This window comes from Phyllobates terribilis, unplaced genomic scaffold, assembly GCF_046119375.1.
Source record: "Phyllobates terribilis strain yellow unplaced genomic scaffold, ASM4611937v1 Scaffold_1__5_contigs__length_1240528914, whole genome shotgun sequence".
Classification (NCBI taxonomy): Eukaryota; Metazoa; Chordata; class Amphibia; order Anura; family Dendrobatidae; genus Phyllobates; species Phyllobates terribilis.
In genome coordinates, this window is record NW_027362761.1 from 1,217,475,778 (window position 1) to 1,217,495,332 (window position 19,555).

At 46.8% G+C, this 19,555-nt stretch overlaps 1 protein-coding gene across 1 annotated transcript in view; it reads left to right on the forward strand.

Annotated features, from left to right (window-relative positions):
- Window positions 1-4,489: 4,489 nt before the first annotated feature.
- Window positions 4,490-19,555, forward strand: part of LOC141229269 (vomeronasal type-2 receptor 26-like) — a 164,540-nt gene continuing 149,474 nt past the window's right edge. Inside the window, exon 1 of the mRNA XM_073667461.1 lies at window positions 4,490-4,636. Within this exon, the coding sequence (XP_073523562.1) occupies window positions 4,490-4,636 (147 nt within the window). The remainder of the gene's footprint in view (window positions 4,637-19,555) is intronic.

Below are 19,555 nucleotides of genomic sequence, written 5' to 3' on the forward strand. Positions count from 1 at the left end.
AATGACTGTCACCCAATATTTTGAGAATGCGAGGGTCATGGGAAAGACAGCGTAACATAAACTCAGCCATGCGCGCCAGACTACTAACAGGCAAGACTTCCGTGTCCTCACCAAGAGGATGACTGACCATGCTCTCCTCCTCCTCTCTGTCCTCTGGCCATCCACGCTGAACAGACGGTATGACAGCTGTGCAGGTAGTACCGTCTATAGTGCATGAAATTACCTCCTGTCCTTCCTTTTCCTCATTGTCACCCAATCCACGTTGGGATGAGATGAGGCTTGGCTGTGTGTAGTCACACTGTATGGTTCCATGCTCCATCTCATCGTGCTTCGTCTGCAATGCATCCTCTTTGATTGTGAGCAGAGAGCGTTTCAGAAGACAGAGAAGCGGGATGGTGATGCTAATTATGGCGTCATCACCGCTCACCATCTTGGTGGAATCCTCAAAGTTTTGGAGGATGTTACATATGTCTGACTTCCATGTCCACTCCTGAGGTCTTACGTGTGGAGTCTGAACTGAATACTGATGGCCTTGTCAATGCAGGTACTCAACAACTGCCCTCTTCACTCACAAATCCTTCCTAACATTTGAAGTGTAGAGTTCCAACGCGTGGGGACATCACACACCAGTCTGTGAGCCAGAAGCTGCAAATGCTGCTGAAACACGGCAAGGGTGGCGGAAGTTGTAGCTGACTTCAAAAATGGGCACACAGGCGGCGTACTTTAACAAGCAGATCCGGCAGCTCCGGGTAGGTTTTGAGAAACCGCTGAACCACGAGGTTAAGCACTTGGGCCGGCATGGTATGTGTGAACTCACCTCATCTCAGAGCCGCTACGAGATTCCGTCCACTGTCATACATAACCATGCCTGGATGTAGGTTCAGTAACAGACATGCCTGGTCTTTTAGAGCTGTTCACAAATCTTCAGCATTGTGTGGTTTGTCACCTAAGCCTGTTGCCGCTTGTCAGAGGCAGTGCTGCAGTGCTTCCAGCTTGTGACTTATATGGTCATTTTGGAGATGGAGATGGAGGCTGAAGAGGAGGAGGCTGAGGAGGATGAGGTGCAGGAGCTGTACACCGTGGGGGCAACCATGATTGACCTAGGGCCTGCATTTCTTGGTTTCGGGAGGACGTGTTCCGTCCCAAGGTCCGACTGGGTCCCCGCTCCCACTATGTTAACCCAGTGTGCCGTCAGCGAGATGTACCATCCTTGCCCACAATCACTTGTCCACGTCTCCGTTGTTAGGTGAACATTCCCGGTAACTGCCTTGTTAAGGGCACGGCTATTGTTTTGGGACACGTGCTTGTGTAATGCGGGGACGGCACACCTGGAGAAATAATGGGGGCTAGGTAATCGAGTATCGAGGAACGGCCACCGTCATCAGGTTGCGGAATGCTTCCGTCTCCACAAGCCTAAAAGGCAACATTTCGAGAGCAAGCAGTCGTGAAATGTGAGAATTTAGTAGTGTGGCCTGTGGGGCATTGGCTGCATATTTGCCCTTGCGTTCCAAGGACTGGGGTATGGACAACTGAACGCTGTGCTGGGACAAGGACGTGGACGTGCTTCCTGATGCTGCTACTTGAGAGTGCACAACAACAGGTGCAGGGCAGGAGGCATCTTCGCATGCACCATGGATAGGGGAGTGGCTTGCATGCACAACAGCGGATTAAGCAATGGTGCCACCTGCAGACAATGTTCTTGGACCCTGGGGTTTGGCCCACAAAGTCGCGTGCTTTGCTGCCATGTGCCTGATCATGCTAGTGGTGGTCAGGCTGGTCGTTTTGCCACCCCTGCTGATGCTGGCCTGGCAGGTGGTACAAATGGCCTTTTTGGGGTTATCGGCAGAGTCTTTAAAAAACAACCAGACTCGGTAAGACTTAACAGTTGTATTGGCAACTTCCTTCGTGTTGATGTTATGGGGAACAGTTGCCTGCCTTCTGTCTGCGGCCACCACACTGCTTCTTTCTGCCTGTTTTGGTGCTCTGCCTCTCTCCCCCTGTTGTCCTCACTCTGCATGTCCTCCTGCCAGGTTGGGTCAGTTACTATATCATCCACCACCTCGTCTTCCACTTCCACACCCTGGTCCTCCTCCTGACTCTCTGGCAATTGTGTCTCATCATCGTCCACCTCTTGTGACACTTTACCACAGTTGCCTTCGTGTGACCGTGGCTGCTCAAATATTTGAACATCTCTACACGCGATCTCCTCTTGCCCCGCTTCAAGTGGACCGGGCGAGAGCCCCAAATCTATAAATGGAAAAGTGAACAGCTCTTCAGAGTGTCCAAGTGTGAGATCAGTTGTCTCCGGGCACTCGGCATGGTGGGAGGAAGGAGGATCAGGGTGAGGAATATGCGGTCCAGACTCACGGCTACTGAGACTTGACCGTGTGAAAGACAGGGTGGTGGTGGCTAAGTGACTGGAAGCATTATCTGCTATCCAACCAACAACCTTTTGACACTGCTCTGGGTTCAATAATGGTGTGCTGCGGTCCCCTAGTAATTGGGACAGGAAGGTCAGGCAAGAAGATGTGGGTGATTGTTTTGGCACAATTTCAGCTTGCCCACGGCCTTGTCCTCGGCCTCTGCATGCACCATCACCATCACGTCCAGTTCCCCGTCCCTTGCCACATGCCTTGCCCATTTTAAATGGAGGACACTATCTTCCATGCTCACTACAAATGACTGAGTTTGGAGTGAACATATATGTGATCAGTGTGACGGAGAAAACAGATTTTTAAATACCTGGCCTGTAGGTAAGTAGTTTGAACAGAAAACTGGCGTGAATTGCTTCACTGACACACTGAAATAAATTTTTAATGGAGGCCAGAAATGGCAGTATTTTCTGACAATGTATATGTGATCCATGTGACGGAGAAAACACAGTTTTAAATAGCTGTATTTCTAGTGCTGTAATATGGAAAGGACCTGGCTGTATTCTGCAGTGCCAACAAGCAAATGGCGCAGGAAAACGGTGTTCTCTGGATTGCTTTTTAAGCAAATAATGAGTATTAAGATCCAAAAATAAGTATTTCCAGCCCCTGAGACCTGGGCCTTTGTATAGAAATATCTAAAAGCAGCAGAAGGCAGAATTGGAATGGAGCCTCTTGTGCTATATGCACTGCTGTCTGCTATATGCCCTGCCAGTCTGCCTATATACGCTGCCTGCCTGATATCTCTGCAGATGGATTAGTTAGTCCTCAAAAGGACTGTTTGTTAAGATGGATATGTGTAATGCACGTTTTTTCTCCCTACACTACCTAATATACAAGCAAATCTCTCCCTGACGCAGCAGTATCTCTCCCTACTCTGCCTGATTCCGGAGTGACTGTGACGAGCGTGGCGGCGCCAGGTCTGAAATAGACCTGATGACGCTGTGCGGCCAGCCAATCACTGTAATGCCACAACCAACATGGCTATGGCATTACAGTGAGTGGCAGGCAATCCCTGCATGTTGATTAGAGCTCTAAAGAGTGCCAAACATGCAGGGAGGGGACCCGAGCTCCCACCGAGCAACCCCGGAAATACTCGGCGAGCGCCTATTATCTCGAGCAGTGAGATGCTCGGTCAAGCACCGAGCAGTAGCGAGAATGCTCGTATTATCACTACTGAAGACACGTTCAGAGAGAACGCTGGCTGCTGGGCATGACAAAACTTCCAAACATTGACAGATGAGCTCAAGCTACTCTTCCATTTTTGAAGACCAAAAAGTAAAAGGGTCCAAACCCTCCCTGATGGTATTGATTATGAGGAGCTCGAGATACTCCTGCACCATCCTCTCTAGTCGTTCACCACATGTCAGGCTTGTACTCTCTTATGCTGTTGCACAGGCTGGTCTAAAAATTGTGTGAAACGACGCATAGAAATTCTTTATTCAGGGTTAGTTGCTTGTGAAGGTGGAGAGTTACAACTTGAATAGCCAGGTTCTGGTTATTCTACCATTTCTGAAATCTTTTCCTAATTTGTCCATGAAGGGAACCTGTCAGCAGGCTTACTGGATGTAAACTACCAAGGCAGGAGGATAAGATTGCTGGGATAGAGGAGGCACTGGGCAAACACCAGCCAAAAAGCATACAGCGTAGGAGAATTATAAAATACTTTTTTGTATATGTAGGGTGAGTTGGGGCTTACAGTATATACATGTTGCTGGACCCCAGTACAAGAGGAGTTAAAGGTGGTGGCTTTAATTTATATTGGGGAAACTTGCTGACAGGCTCCCATTACATGGCTTTATATCCTCTTTATTTTATGACCTCTGATGAGTATTCCCTTATAGACTTGTTGTGGCCGGAGATCTTTATCACCAATGCTTAGGATAGATCACCTGCATTAGATTGTTTGGTATTCTGACCCCGGATCCCCTCACTGCTCCCCTCAGTTTTATGACATTTTCTACTTTTCTCAGTTACAGAGATACATAAGAAGATTAAATTTTGAAGGTTACACTAAATATGACGTCACATTCAATGAGTATAGAGAATTGTGCTTTCCGATGTCTTTGTATAACTGGATATTTTATATTGAAGAATCTGGGAATTCTCTCATATCAAATTCCATTGGAAACATTGAATACAATGACCCCAATAAAACATTTTACGCAGAAATAAATCCCGAAGCAATGAGCTGGAAAACAAGTAATGTGAGTTTTATATGTTACTATTATTATATGTGATGAATATGCAGAGATCGGGGGGCTGCTCCATCATTGCTTATCCCCTCATCTGTCGATTAACTTCTTCTACCCAAGTAACTTATTATTAATTCTTTTTGATTTATCCTCGCCTTATAAGAGCCATATCTTTTATTTTTTGTCCATCAAGTTGTATTTTCAGAATAACATTCATTTACCAAAGAATTTATTAAAATATGGAAAATAGTAAAGATATAAAAATGAACGTTTATTTGGGGAATTTATTTACTGTGAAGTACAAATTTCTTTTTGTGGTTCACTTCAGTTACAACAAACAAATCGTGAGGTTTTCTTAAGTTATTCTTGAATAATAAATTTGATAGAGTTCTTATATACTAAAATCCATTACTTGTATTTTCATCAGATGGAGCTATAAGGGATTGTTATCTGTGTGTTGCAGCTCTCTGCTAATTCAAAAAAATGTTAATCTCCTCCTTTTTTCTTATCATTTTCCTCCTTCTCTTATTCGGCCACGGCCCCACTATCAGTATTCGGTCAGTATTCGGTATTTTTTCTCAGGAGCCAAAACCAGGTGAGGAGCAATCAGAGAAAAGGTATAAAAGAAACAAGTCACCAATTCTGCATTTATCACCCACTTCTGGTTTTGTTTCCCACTCCTGAGAAAAAATACTGACCGGATACTGACCAAATACTGATAGTGGGACTGTGGAAGAGATATGCAATATTTGAACATTTGAGGGAACATTCTGTTGTGCAAAATGTATTCATGTTAAGTGTTTGGAAGTGCATATACAGTATCTAAATAAGCAGGTAGCAACACTGAAATCCATTGGCAATAAGGTACAGAGTTTGCTGATCACTGAGTAGGTGTTCACTGGGCTAGCTTTAATCAGTCATCAGTTAGCTAGTTGGGTGACAGTTAAAAAGCGGGATACAGGTAAGAGTGTTAGAGAAGCTAGTCTTGATTTGGCACTTTCCAATAGGTTTGCTAAAATTGCTGAAGAAGGTGATATTGATACAATGATAAAACTGCTGCAGAAAGTCACATCCTCTGAGAGCCAAAGGAGTTCCTGCTCTAGTAAGGAGGAAAATAAGGTCTGTGTGCCCACTATGCTTTTTTTTAGCATTTTCGCAGTGGCAATTCCGCTGCAGAAGCGCTTAAAAAACGCTTGGTAGAAGGGCTGCCATGTTCCCCAATGATAATCCGCAGTGCTGTGCACATGCTGCAGAAATCTCCGCTGCGGATTATCATTGCGTAAAAATCCGCAACACTACCAATTATTTTGCGAAATCGCGACATTTTCGCCGCCATTGACTTGCATAGGACCGCATGTAATCTGCATCACTGCATCTGTACATGTGGATAACATGCGTTTCAATGTCCGGATGGTACCCGGGTTTGGAGAAGAGGAGACTCTCCTCCAGACACGGGTACCATAGTACCTGTAAAAAAAAAAGAATAAAATAAAAAATAAATGTTATACTTACCTTCCGATGGCCCCGGTGTCTTTGTCCTGGCTTGCCTGCAGCTCATAGAATCATAGAATCATAGAATGGTAGAGTTGGAAGGGACCTCCTGGGTCATCTGGTCCAACCCCCTGCTCAAAGCAGGATTCACTAGATCATCTCAGACAGATGTCTGTCCAGCCTCTGTTTGAAGACGTCCATTGAAGGGGAACTCACCACCTCTCGTGGCAGCCTGTTCCACTCATTAATCACCCTAACTGTCAAAAAGTTTTTTCTAATATCTAATCTGTGTCTCCTCCCATTTAGTTTCATCCCATTGCTTCTAGTCTTTCCTTGTGCAAATGAGAATAAAGATGATCCTTCTACAATGTGACAGCCCTTGACATATTTGTAGACAGCTATTAAGTCTCCTCTCAGTCTTCTTTTTTGCAAGCTAAACATTCCCAAATCCTGCAACCGTTCCTCATAGGACATGGTTTGCAGACCAGTCACCATTCTGGTCGCTCTTCTCTGAACTTGCTCCAGTTTGTCTATGTCTTTTTTAAAATGTGGTGCCCAAAACTGTACACAGTATTCCAGATGAGGTCTGACCAAAGAGGAGTAAAGACCGATAATGACTTCACGTGATCTAGACTGTATGCTTCTGTTAATACATCCCAGAATTGTATTTGCCTTTTTTGCTGCTGCATCACACTGTTGACTCATGTTCAGTCTATGATCTATTAGTATACCTTAGTCTTTTTCACATGTACTGTTGCTTAGCTCTATTCCTCCCATTCTGTATATGCTTTTTTCATTTTTATTGCCCAGATGTAGTACTTTGCATTTTTCCCTGTTAAAAACCATTCTGTTGGTTGCTGCCCACTGCTCCAGTTTATTTAGGTCTTTTTGAATCCTCTCTCTCTCTTCTCTAGTATTAGCTATCCCTCCTAGCTTTGTGTCATCAGCAAATTTAATCAGTTTACCCTCAATTCCTTCGTCTAAATCATTGATAAAGATGTTGAACAATACAGGTCCCAGGACGGAGCCCTGTGCTACCCCACTTGAGACATTCATCCAGCTGGATGTGAAGCCATTTACAACCACCCTTTGAGTCTGATCACTAAGCCAGTTATGAATCCACCTAACAGTTGCCTGGTCCATTGCATACTTGGTCATTTTTTCAATAAGGATGGTGTGAGATACTTTGTCAAATGCTTTGCTGAAGTCAAGATATACTATATCTACAGCATTTCCCTGATCCACCCAGTCAGTGATTCTGTCATAGAAGGAAATTAAGTTAGTCTGACATGACTTGTTAGTTACAAACCCATGCTGACTCTGGTTAATCACTTCATTCTTATTCATGTACTTACATACATGTTGTTTAATAATTTGTTCAAAGATCTTTCCTGGTATAGAAGTCAGACTCACCGGCCTATAGTTCCCTGGGTCCACCTTCTTCCCCTTTTTGAAGATAGGAACAACATTTGCTCTTCTCCAGTCTTCTGGGACTTCTCCTGTTCTCCAAGAATTTTCAAAGATTATGGAGAGTGGTTCTAAAATTTCTTCTACGATCTCCTTCAGTACTCTGGGGTATAATTCATCTGGACCTGGAGACTTGAACTCATTTATGTTAGCTAAATATTCCCTCACAATCTTTCTGTTTACAGATAACTTGGATTCCTCTATTCCTTTAAAAGGACAGTGAAGATCAGTTGATGTTACATTTTCTTTCTGAGAGAAAACAGATGCAAAATAGGAATTAAAAAGTTCGGCCTTCTCAACATCCTCTCTTACCATTTCTCCATTTTCATCCTGTAAAAATCCTATAGCATCTTTGACTTTTCTTTTACTTTTGACATACCCCCAAAATCCTTTTTTATTGCTTTTGACATCTCTTGCAAGCCTTAATTCATTGTCAGCTTTAGCTAATCTGATACGTGCCCTGCAGGATCTGCAGACTGCATTATAATCTTCTTTAGATATGCCTCCCTCTTTCCATTTAATAAACATTTCTTTCTTTCTTTTTAGCATGTGTTTAAGTTCTGTGTTCATCCATCCTGGTTTCCTTAAATGCTTCCCATTCTTCCTACTTTTCGGGATTGTTAACGATTGTGCTTTGAGAATCTCATTTTTAAAAATTTCCCATCCTTCCTGGACATTTTTGTCCTTAAGGACATCCAGCCATTGGATCCCTCCTATTCTCTTTCTGAGTCTCTTAAAATCTGCCTTTCTAAAATCTAACCTTGAAGTCTGAGTCTTCACATGTCTTCCTCCTCTAGTTATCCAAAATTCTATAATAGCATGATCGCTGCCTCCTAGGGTCCCAGCCACCTTTACCTCCTCAACCATTTCCTCCCTGTTTATAAGGATTAGATCCAAAGTAGCAGATCCCCTTGTTTTCTCCCCTACCTTTTGGAAGATAAAGTTGTCAGCAAGAGAGGATAAGAATTTGCTTGACCTGTTAGTTTTACTTGAGAGAGATTCCCAACAAATGTCTGGATAGTTGAAATCTCCCTTGACCACTACGTCATATTTTTTGGAGAACTTGGTCATTTGATACATAAAGAGTTCATCCATATCTTCAGCTTGCCCAGGTGGCCTGTAGTAAATGCCTACAATGGTGTCCTTTCCATTGTTCTCTCCTTGTATTCTTACCCAAACAGTTTCCACAGAACTCCCAGTCTCTGAAGCTTCAATCTCTGTGCAGATATACGCTTTTCTAACATACAATGCAACACCTCCTCCTCGTTTATCAAGTCTGTTTCTTGCAAATAAGTTGTATCCTTTTAGCCTTTTATTCCAATTATGTGTATCGTCCCACCAAGTTTCAGTGATTCCAATGACATCATATTCCTTTTCCTGCATTAGTAGTTCCAATTCTCCTTGTTTGTTGCCCATGCTTTGTGCATTTGTATAAAAACATTTTAGTTTGTGATTGGTTTCTCTTCCTCCCATATTTTTATTATTTAAATTGTTTTGTCTTTGTTCTTCCTTTCCACTTCCAGTAGCAGAGATCTCAATAGTATTTGTCAGCTGTATGGCTTTTTCTGGCCTTTTGCTTCCCTTCCCACATTGTTCTAGTTTAAAGCTCTTCTGATGAGTGTAGCAAGGCGACTTCCAAATACATGTTTTCCAGTCTTCGTAAGGTGCACCCCATCTCTAGCAAGTAGTCCATCGTATAGGTAATTCATTCCGTGATCCAGAAATCCAAATCCTTGTTGACGGCACCATCGACGTAGCCAGTTGTTCACCTGTAGAATCTTATTCCACCTCATTGTTCCATGGCCATCCACTGGGAGGATGGATGAGAAGACCACCTGCGCTCCCAATTCTTTCACTTTCTTGCCTAAGTCTTCAAAGTCACTGCAGATGGTTTCCAGGTCCTTTCTTGCGGTGTCATTTGTCCCCACATGTATTAGCAGGAATGGGTAGTGATCTGTAGGTCTGAAGAGTCTTGATATCCTGTCAGACACATCTTTAATTTTTGCTCCTGGAAGACAGCACATTTCTCTTGAGGTTATGTCTGGTCTGCAAATAGCGGCCTCTGTTCCTCTTAACAGGGAATCCCCCATGACCACCACTCTCCGTTTTTTCTTCACAACATTCTTCTTTCTCCATCCAGGAGGATTCTGAGGGCTTACAAGGTTATTCATTGCTGGCAAAGTCTTATTTTGCTGTATTTCTTCATGGTTCTCCTGCGTGAGAGCCTGGTACTGGTTCCTGAGCAGTATGGGTGCTGACTGCCTCTCGATCCTCCTGCTTCTGTGGGTCACATGCTTCCATTCCTCTGTTTCGTCAGGTGCAGTTCGAATTTCTTCTCTTTCTGAATCATGAAGAGATAATTCTGCTCTGTCTAAGAACTCTTCACCTTCCTTAATGATTTTCAAGGTAGTTAACCTCTCTTCTAGATTTCGCAACTTTTCCTCCAACAGGGACACAAGCTTGCATTTCTGGCATGTGAAGTTTGGCTTTTCCACTGACAAGTCTGTGAACATGTAGCAGGATATGCAGCTCACCAAATGGCTCCTGGACTCTTCCATGTTCATATTGTTAATGTTCTGAAAACAGTGAAAAAAGCTTAAAAAAAAAGCTTCAAAACGCGCGCGCCGGTAGGCGCGCGGTTTACCGATGTCCTCTTTTCAGCTCCAACAGCCAAAATCCAGTGTTCTTTGACCTCGCGGAGACTCTTCACTTACCCCAAAATGCAGTGGGAATATGCAAATTATCTCCTCAGGACTCCTCCTCTGGTTTACCGATGTCCTCTTTTCAGCTCCAACAGCCAAAATCCAGTGTTCTTTGAGCTCGCGGAGACTCTTCACTTACCCCAAAATGCAGTGGGAATATGCAAATTATCTCCTCAGGACTCCTCCCCTGGTTTACCGATGTCCTCTTTTCAGCTCCAACAGCCAAAATCCAGTGTTCTTTGAGCTCGCGGAGACTCTTCACTTACCCCAAAATGCAGTGGGAATATGCAAATTATCTCCTCAGGACTCCTCCCCTGGTTTACCGATGTCCTCTTTTCAGCTCCAACAGCCAAAATCCAGTGTTCTTTGAGCTCGCGGAGACTCTTCACTTACCCCAAAATGCAGTGGGAATATGCAAATTATCTCCTCAGGACTCCTCCCCTGGTTAACCGATGTCCTCTTTTCAGCTCCAACAGCCAAAATCCAGTGTTCTTTGAGCTCGCGGAGACTCTTCACTTACCCCAAAATGCAGTGGGAATATGCAAATTATCTCCTCAGGACTCCTCCCCTGGTTTACCGATGTCCTCTTTTCAGCTCCAACAGCCAAAATCCAGTGTTCTTTGAGCTCGCGGAGACTCTTCACTTACCCCAAAATGCAGTGGGAATATGCAAATTATCTCCTCAGGACTCCTCCCCTGGTTTACCGATGTCCTCTTTTCAGCTCCAACAGCCAAAATCCAGTGTTCTTTGAGCTCGCGGAGACTCTTCACTTACCCCAAAATGCAGTGGGAATATGCAAATTATCTCCTCAGGACTCCTCCCCTGGTTTACCGATGTCCTCTTTTCAGCTCCAACAGCCAAAATCCAGTGTTCTTTGAGCTCGCGGAGACTCTTCACTTACCCCAAAATGCAGTGGGAATATGCAAATTATCTCCTCAGGACTCCTCCCCTGGTTTACCGATGTCCTCTTTTCAGCTCCAACAGCCAAAATCCAGTGTTCTTTGAGCTCGCGGAGACTCTTCACTTACCCCAAAATGCAGTGGGAATATGCAAATTATCTCCTCAGGACTCCTCCCCTGGTTTACCGATGTCCTCTTTTCAGCTCCAACAGCCAAAATCCAGTGTTCTTTGAGCTCGCGGAGACTCTTCACTTACCCCAAAATGCAGTGGGAATATGCAAATTATCTCCTCAGGACTCCTCCCCTGGTTTACCGATGTCCTCTTTTCAGCTCCAACAGCCAAAATCCAGTGTTCTTTGAGCTCGCGGAGACTCTTCACTTACCCCAAAATGCAGTGGGAATATGCAAATTATCTCCTCAGGACTCCTCCCCTGGTTTACCGATGTCCTCTTTTCAGCTCCAACAGCCAAAATCCAGTGTTCTTTGAGCTCGCAGAGACTCTTCACTTACCCCAAAATGCAGTGGGAATATGCAAATTATCTCCTCAGGACTCCTCCTCTGGTTTACCGATGTCCTCTTTTCAGCTCCAACAGCCAAAATCCAGTGTTCTTTGAGCTCGCGGAGACTCTTCACTTACCCCAAAATGCAGTGGGAATATGCAAATTATCTTCTCTGGACTCCTCCCCTGGTTTACCGATGTCCTCTTTTCAGCTCCAACAGCCAAAATCCAGTGTTCTTTGAGCTCGCGGAGACTCTTCACTTACCCCAAATTGCAGTGGGAATATGCAAATTATCTCCTCAGGACTCCTTCCCTGGTTTACCGATGTCCTCTTTTCAGCTCCAACAGCCAAAATCCAGTGTTCTTTGAGCTCGCGGTGACTCTTCACTTACCCCAAAATGCAGTGGGAATATGCAAATTATCTCCTCAGGACTCCTCCCCTGGAGGACTCCTCACCGTAGACTAAATGACTCCTCAGGACTCCTCACCGTAGACTAAATGACCTGCGGTGATGTCATTTAGTCAAATGATGGGTCACAAGACCGCTGACGTCGGCGGTCGCGTGACCCATAACATGACTAAATGACATCATGGCAGGTCCTTTTAGTCTACCGCGAGCTGCCGACAAGCCAGGACAAAGTCACCGGGGGCTACAAATTCCAGATGAGGCACAAAAACAGCAGGTGCTTCAGCGGATATCAAGTGCTCCTTCAAGTGGGCTCTCCTCCACCTCAATTTCAACATCACAAATACTCCAGTCCTCAGAGGTGTCACCCCAATCGCACTTGCTTCCTCACAGCTCCCAAGTCTCCAGCTGCCCGTCTGAGTATGGGGTAACACAGATGGTTGAGTCTGCACAGCTGTTTACTCATACTATAGCCTGGGAAACGGAGGTCTGCTCCAGAGCTTCTGTTAATCCAGACGAGGAAATGATCTGCACTGATGCCCAGAATCTTTATAAGTCGGATCCAGTACCAGATGAAGAAGGTTCTGAGCATAATGTAGACCCTCGTTCCCAAACTGTAACTCCTGTTGGTGGAGACAATGATGAAGACAATGATGAGACACAAATACCTGATTGGAGCGACAACTTGACTTTTCGGTCAGGGCAGGAAGAGGTTGGCTTTGAGGACGACGGGTGTGATAACACACAGGGTGATGATGATGAGGTTGGAGATCCCACTTACTGTCAACCCACAGTCAGCCAGTCGATGAGGTCACCCGGGCCTTTGCCTGGCCTTGGGGATGTCGCGGTGGTCAGCTCCCTGGCCCGTACCCTGGGGTCACTCTTTAAAAGGGTGGATAATTGTTAATGTTATAAGAGTTCGTGACGCCACCTGTGGTATCTGGTGAGAAGCACCAGCGCTGCAGCAGTCCACTGAGACCCGTGATAAGGCAGCTCGATGTTATAGCTACCCACAGGTGGAGCTAGGTCTCAGGGCAGCGTATGCAGGGGGAATTCAGGACAGGCGAGACCCAGCTGGGTAAGAGCAAGAACGGGAATGGACACGATAGTCACTTCAGTACCTTTTACTGGAGGAAATTCAGGCACATCCCGGAGCACTGTAGGGTGAAGGGTGCATATCAGGATCCTTCCCAATGAGCGGGGGTAGGGACTCCTTTTTCTAGACTCTGCGTAGTAAGTTTCTGAGCTGCCTGGAGCTAGGCCTAACTTTGTCTCTGTCCTGCGCTGGCTGACCTTGTGGTAGGGCCTTCTATTGGAGTTCACACTCCCAGTATGCGGGGCCTAAGCGTCTCCTGGCTCTGTTACGTATCAGCACCTTAGCAATCCTGGGACTTGTAGTTCTCCAGGGATTCCGGTTATGACTTACTGGGTCATAGAGATCCCGGTAAGCTCGGATCCGTTGTCCGGTAAATGCTTCGGGGTGGGCTGGTTAAGCTCCTCTGCCCCTTATGTACTAACTTGCCACTCGCCTTTTGCCTACTCGGGCCCTCACTAGGCTATACACACTAACGGCAGCTTGCCGCGCTTCACCGAACTTATGGCGCCGGCACACCTTAAGCTCTATTTGGGCTCCCTGAATCTAGCTAGCAGGAGCCTCGTGCTCCACTGCTGAACTATTAACTGAGTTCTATAGACTAGACTGAGCTCCACTGCAGACTGACCTCTCTTAGACTTCTCTACTGCAGGAACTCTTCAGAGGAAGTGAACTGCTTAGCTCCACCTTCCCTATTTATATCCCTAACGGACTCCCTCTGCTGGTCTGAGGTGGAAGGTGGAGATGTGTGAATGTTTATGGGGGCCTCTTGTGGAGGATTCCATCAATATACTCTTCGAGGATCTGTGATACCAAGCGCAGCGGGGCGTCACAGATGCTATTGACGATGAGGTTAGGTTGCGCCTTCCTGGACAGAGACGGAGTACTGGAAGCACGTCAACAACTGCATCCTCAACCACAACTCTGCCTCTGACCAAAAGTCGTAGTGGCTCTTCAGGTCGCATGGGCTCTAAGCCTTGCATAGCCTGGGCATTTATTCAGATCGATAAGGATGACCCAACTCGTGTTACCTTCACTTACCCCAAAATACAGTGGGAATATGCAAATTTTCTCCTCAGGACTCCTCCCCTGGTTTACCGATGTCCTCTTTTCAGCTCCAACAGCCAAAATCCAGTGTTCTTTGAGCTCGCGGAGACTCTTCACTTACCCCAAAATGCAGTGGGAATATGCAAATTTTCTCCTCAGGACTCCTCCCCTGGTTTACCGATGTCCTCTTTTCAGCTCCAACAGCCAAAATCCAGTGTTCTTTGAGCTCGCGGAGACTCTTCACTTACCCCAAAATGCAGTGGGAATATGCAAATTTTCTCCTCAGGACTCCTCCCCTGGTTTACCGATGTCCTCTTTTCAGCTCCAACAGCCAAAATCCAGTGTTCTTTGAGCTCGCGGAGACTCTTCACTTACCCCAAAATGCAGTGGGAATATGCAAATTATCTCCTCAGGACTCCTCCCCTGGTTTACCGATGTCCTCTTTTCAGCTCCAACAGCCAAAATCCAGTGTTCTTTGAGCTCGCGGAGACTCTTCACTTACCCCAAAATGCAGTGGGAATATGCAAATTATCTCCTCAGGACTCCTCCCCTGGTTTACCGATGTCCTCTTTTCAGCTCCAACAGCCAAAATCCAGTGTTCTTTGAGCTCGCGGAGACTCTTCACTTACCCCAAAATGCAGTGGGAATATGCAAATTATCTCCTCAGGACTCCTCCCCTGGTTTACCGATGTCCTCTTTTCAGCTCCAACAGCCAAAATCCAGTGTTCTTTGAGCTCGCGGAGACTCTTCACTTACCCCAAAATGCAGTGGGAATATGCAAATTATCTCCTCAGGACTCCTCCCCTGGAGGACTCCTCACCGTAGACTAAATGACTCCTCAGGACTCCTCACCGTAGACTAAATGACCTGCGGTGATGTCATTTAGTCAAATGATGGGTCACAAGACCGCTGACGTCGGCGGTCGCGTGACCCATAACATGACTAAATGACATCATGGCAGGTCCTTTTAGTCTACCGCGAGCTGCCGACAAGCCAGGACAAAGTCACCGGGGGCCATCAGAAGGTAAATATAACATTTATTTTTTCTTTTTTACCATTCCTTCGGTCACACTATATGAATCCATGCCGTTTGCATTGATTTATATAGTGTGACCAAGTTGTCAAGCACTTTCCAAGTGATGCTAAAATCACTTGGAAAGCGCTTGTAACTCACCCCCTAGGCTGTGGGGTACTCGGTAGCCGGGCTGGTCGGTGCTGGGGGTGTCACGGTAGCAGTGACCCGGTCCGTTACCCAGGGCTGTCAATTAAAGGGAAAGGTAGAAAGGAAATAAAGTTTTTATAGCTAATGTTCGTGACGCCACCTGGGGTATGCGGATATATGGGGCCGCCGCTGCAGTGCAGATTCTCTGGAGCTGATGGTGCCGCAGCAGACTTGGTTCAACTCTCCACAGGCAGAGATAAGCTCCAGGGCAGTGTAGTGATGATTTGATGAGGTAGATGTAACTGTACAGTGTAGTGCAGGTGATGGCGCAGATAATGACCAGTCCGCAGCTTAATGGCGGTTTCCTTTTATCTTTACTTGCGGTTGTTAAGCAGACTGGGGCACAGGTACTAGCTGGTAGTAGAGGTCCGGGCGGCTGGAAGCATGTTGGGAATCCACCTCACCAGGTGAAGCTGTTGGCCTTTCCTCTGCACTAATCTCTTTGGCCCTGCTGCTTGTAGCTGTGCTGAGGCCCTCGTCCCTGAGTAAAATGTCTTTTCTTCACACGTATGGCAGGCAGCTCGGGAATTCCGGGAGTGTCGCTCCCACGTGGTGGTGCTGGGTCCTATGTGCTGCTTTGCCTCCGTGCATCTGGTGGGGCCAGGAGACCTGCAGTCTCCTGCCCTCTGGTTTCTGCTGCTGGGCCTTCAGTGCCCCACAACCTCGGACTCCTGTGCCCGGTTCTTCTGCTCTCCTCTCTGGGGTGAGCTGCCTTAAAGCGCCACTCCCCAGGTCCTTCCTCATCTCTGTCCTATCTTCCACTCCTCTCAACTCACTCTAACTAACTCCGCCTCCAGATTCCAGTTGCTAAGGGGAGGAGCTCCCCTTTCTGGTCAGGAGACAGGAAAGTGTTATATGCTGGTAAACCTGATTAGGGGACCGCTCCTTGCTTCCAGGCATGGCATCACTCCTTGTGAGGGAGGCAATGCCACTGTGGCAACAGGAATCCTGGAGTGCCACATTTCCCCCAAGTTAAATTCAGTACTCCCGGACTGAGGACACCTTTTAGAATTAACAATTAACAATAAAAACAATTCTTATTACCAACAATTTACAAAGTCTCAAAAAGGAAAAATCAGAAAAACCCAACAAAAATTTGTAGCAGTCATTGCGGCGCTTAGTCTTTATTAGTGTTGAGCCACCCCCGTAGTGTTCGAGTTCGGTTCGGTTCGTCGAACACCCTTGTGTTCACCGAACTGTTCGTCGAACTGTTCGTTGAACACCTTCGAACACCGTTAAAACCAATGGCAGGCAAACAAAAACACATAGAAAACACCTTCAAAGGTGTCCAAAAGCTGACAAACTGCTCAGAAGACATAACTAACACATGGAAAAGTGACAAGTACATATAGTCATGCGAAAAGAAAAGAGGTGGAGGAGTAAAAGGAGGGGGACACACAGATATAGGCATGTCATGCCCTTCTAAAATCCAAAAAGTGAGAAGCCGACACGGCCAGTCCGTTCTTGCCCGTGCCACCTCCGTGTCGCCGGGTTTGTGCCAGAGCCGCGGTGGACCCTGACGGCCAGCCCCCCTCTCCCAATACTGGTGCCTGTCTGCTGGTGGGTCGAGCCCCCCCGCGGTGGGGTGGGGAGTAACATCTGCAGAAGAAAGACCATCTTCCAGCCAAACTAACATGTCGACTTCTTTTCGTGGACAATGTGATACGATCCCTTTCTTACGGACACGCCCATCGCTACAAATTCCAGATGAGGCACAAAAACAGCAGGTGCTTCAGCGGATATCAAGTGCTCCTTCAAGTGGGCTCTCCTCCACCTCAATTTCAACATCACAAATACTCCAGTCCTCAGAGGTGTCACCCCAATCGCACTTGCTTCCTCACAGCTCCCAAGTCTCCAGCTGCCCGTCTGAGTATGGGGTAACACAGATGGTTGAGTCTGCACAGCTGTTTACTCATACTATAGCCTGGGAAACGGAGGTCTGCTCCAGAGCTTCTGTTAATCCAGACGAGGAAATGATCTGCACTGATGCCCAGAATCTTTATAAGTCGGATCCAGTACCAGATGAAGAAGGTTCTGAGCATAATGTAGACCCTCGTTCCCAAACTGTAACTCCTGTTGGTGGAGACAATGATGAAGACAATGATGAGACACAAATACCTGATTGGAGCGACAACTTGACTTTTCGGTCAGGGCAGGAAGAGGTTGGCTTTGAGGACGACGGGTGTGATAACACACAGGGTGATGATGATGAGGTTGGAGATCCCACTTACTGTCAACCCACAGTCAGCCAGTCGATGAGGTCACCCGGGCCTTTGCCTGGCCTTGGGGATGTCGCGGTGGTCAGCTCCCTGGCCCATACCCTGGGGTCACTCTTTAAAAGGGTGGATAATTGTTAATGTTATAAGAGTTCGTGACGCCACCTGTGGTATCTGGTGAGAAGCACCAGCGCTGCAGCAGTCCACTGAGACCCGTGATAAGGCAGCTCGATGTTATAGCTACCCACAGGTGGAGCTAGGTCTCAGGGCAGCGTATGCAGGGGGAATTCAGGACAGGCGAGACCCAGCTGGGTAAGAGCAAGAACGGGAATGGACACGATAGTCACTTCAGTACCTTTTACTGGAGGAAATTCAGGCACATCCCGGAGCACTGTAGGGTGAAGGGTGCATATCAGGATCCTTCCCAATGAACGGGGGTAGGGACTCCTTTTTCTAGACTCTGCGTAGTAAGTTTCTGAGCTGCCTGGAGCTAGGCCTAACTTTGTCTCTGTCCTGCGCTGGCTGACCTTGTGGTAGGGCCTTCTATTGGAGTTCACACTCCCAGTATGCGGGGCCTAAGCGTCTCCTGGCTCTGTTACGTATCAGCACCTTAGCAATCCTGGGACTTGTAGTTCTCCAGGGATTCCGGTTATGACTTACTGGGTCATAGAGATCCCGGTAAGCTCGCATCCGTTGTCCGGTAAATGCTTCGGGGTGGGCTGGTTAAGCTCCTCTGCCCCTTATGTACTAACTTGCCACTCGCCTTTGGCCTACTCGGGCCCTCACTAGGCTATACACACTAACGGCAGCTTGCCGCGCTTCACCGAACTTATGGCGCCGGCACACCTTAAGCTCTATTTGGGCTCCCTGAATCTAGCTAGCAGGAGCCTCGTGCTCCACTGCTGAACTATTAACTGAGTTCTATAGACTAGACTGAGCTCCACTGCAGACTGACCTCTCTTAGACTTCTCTACTGCAGGAACTCTTCAGAGGAATTGAACTGCTTAGCTCCACCTTCCCTATTTATATCCCTAACGGACTCCCTCTGCTGGTCTGAGGTGGAAGGTGGAGATGTGTGAATGTTTATGGGGGCCTCTTGTGGAGGATTCCATCAATATACTCTTCTAGGATCTGTGATACCAAGCGCAGCGGGGCGTCACAGATGCTATTGACGACGAGGTTAGGTTGCGCCTTCCTGGACAGAGACGGAGTACTGGAAGCACGTCAACAACTGCATCCTCAACCACAACTCCGCCTCTGACCACAAGTCGTAGTGGCTCTTCAGGTCGCATGGGCTCTAAGCCTTGCATAGCCTGGGCATTTATTCAGATCGATAAGGATGACCCAACTCGTGTTATCTGTAATATTTGTCACCAAAAGCTAAGTAGAGGCCAAAAAATCCATAGTTTGAGTACTTCATGCATGTACCGTCACATGGATATGAAGCATAAGTTGCAGTGGGAAGCTCACTGTGCTACAATGCGGCCTAGCAGGCTTGGCCAACCACCGTCTGCCCCATCTTGTGTATCCACGGCCTCTTCATCCTCTGTGACTGGGGGGACAGCAGTCACACATGTTTTTGGACGCAGACCTGCCACCTCTTTACCTGCAACAGCCAGTGTGATTGGCATGTCGTCAGTTCATTGGGAAGTGGAAACACCTGCTGGTGTTGAGCGCTCTCTGACATCGAGAGCACCACCTTTGGATCAAGACAACCTAACATGTCCGCCTGCATCTTCCTCACAGACCGGCAGTTTGCCGGGGACACCCTACTCAACCCCGTCAAAGCACAACAACCAGCCCTCGTTCCCTCAGATGTGGAAAAGTAAAAGACCATTTCCTCCTAGCCATGAGAAAGCTAAGAGGTTGAATTTCACCATCTGCAAGCT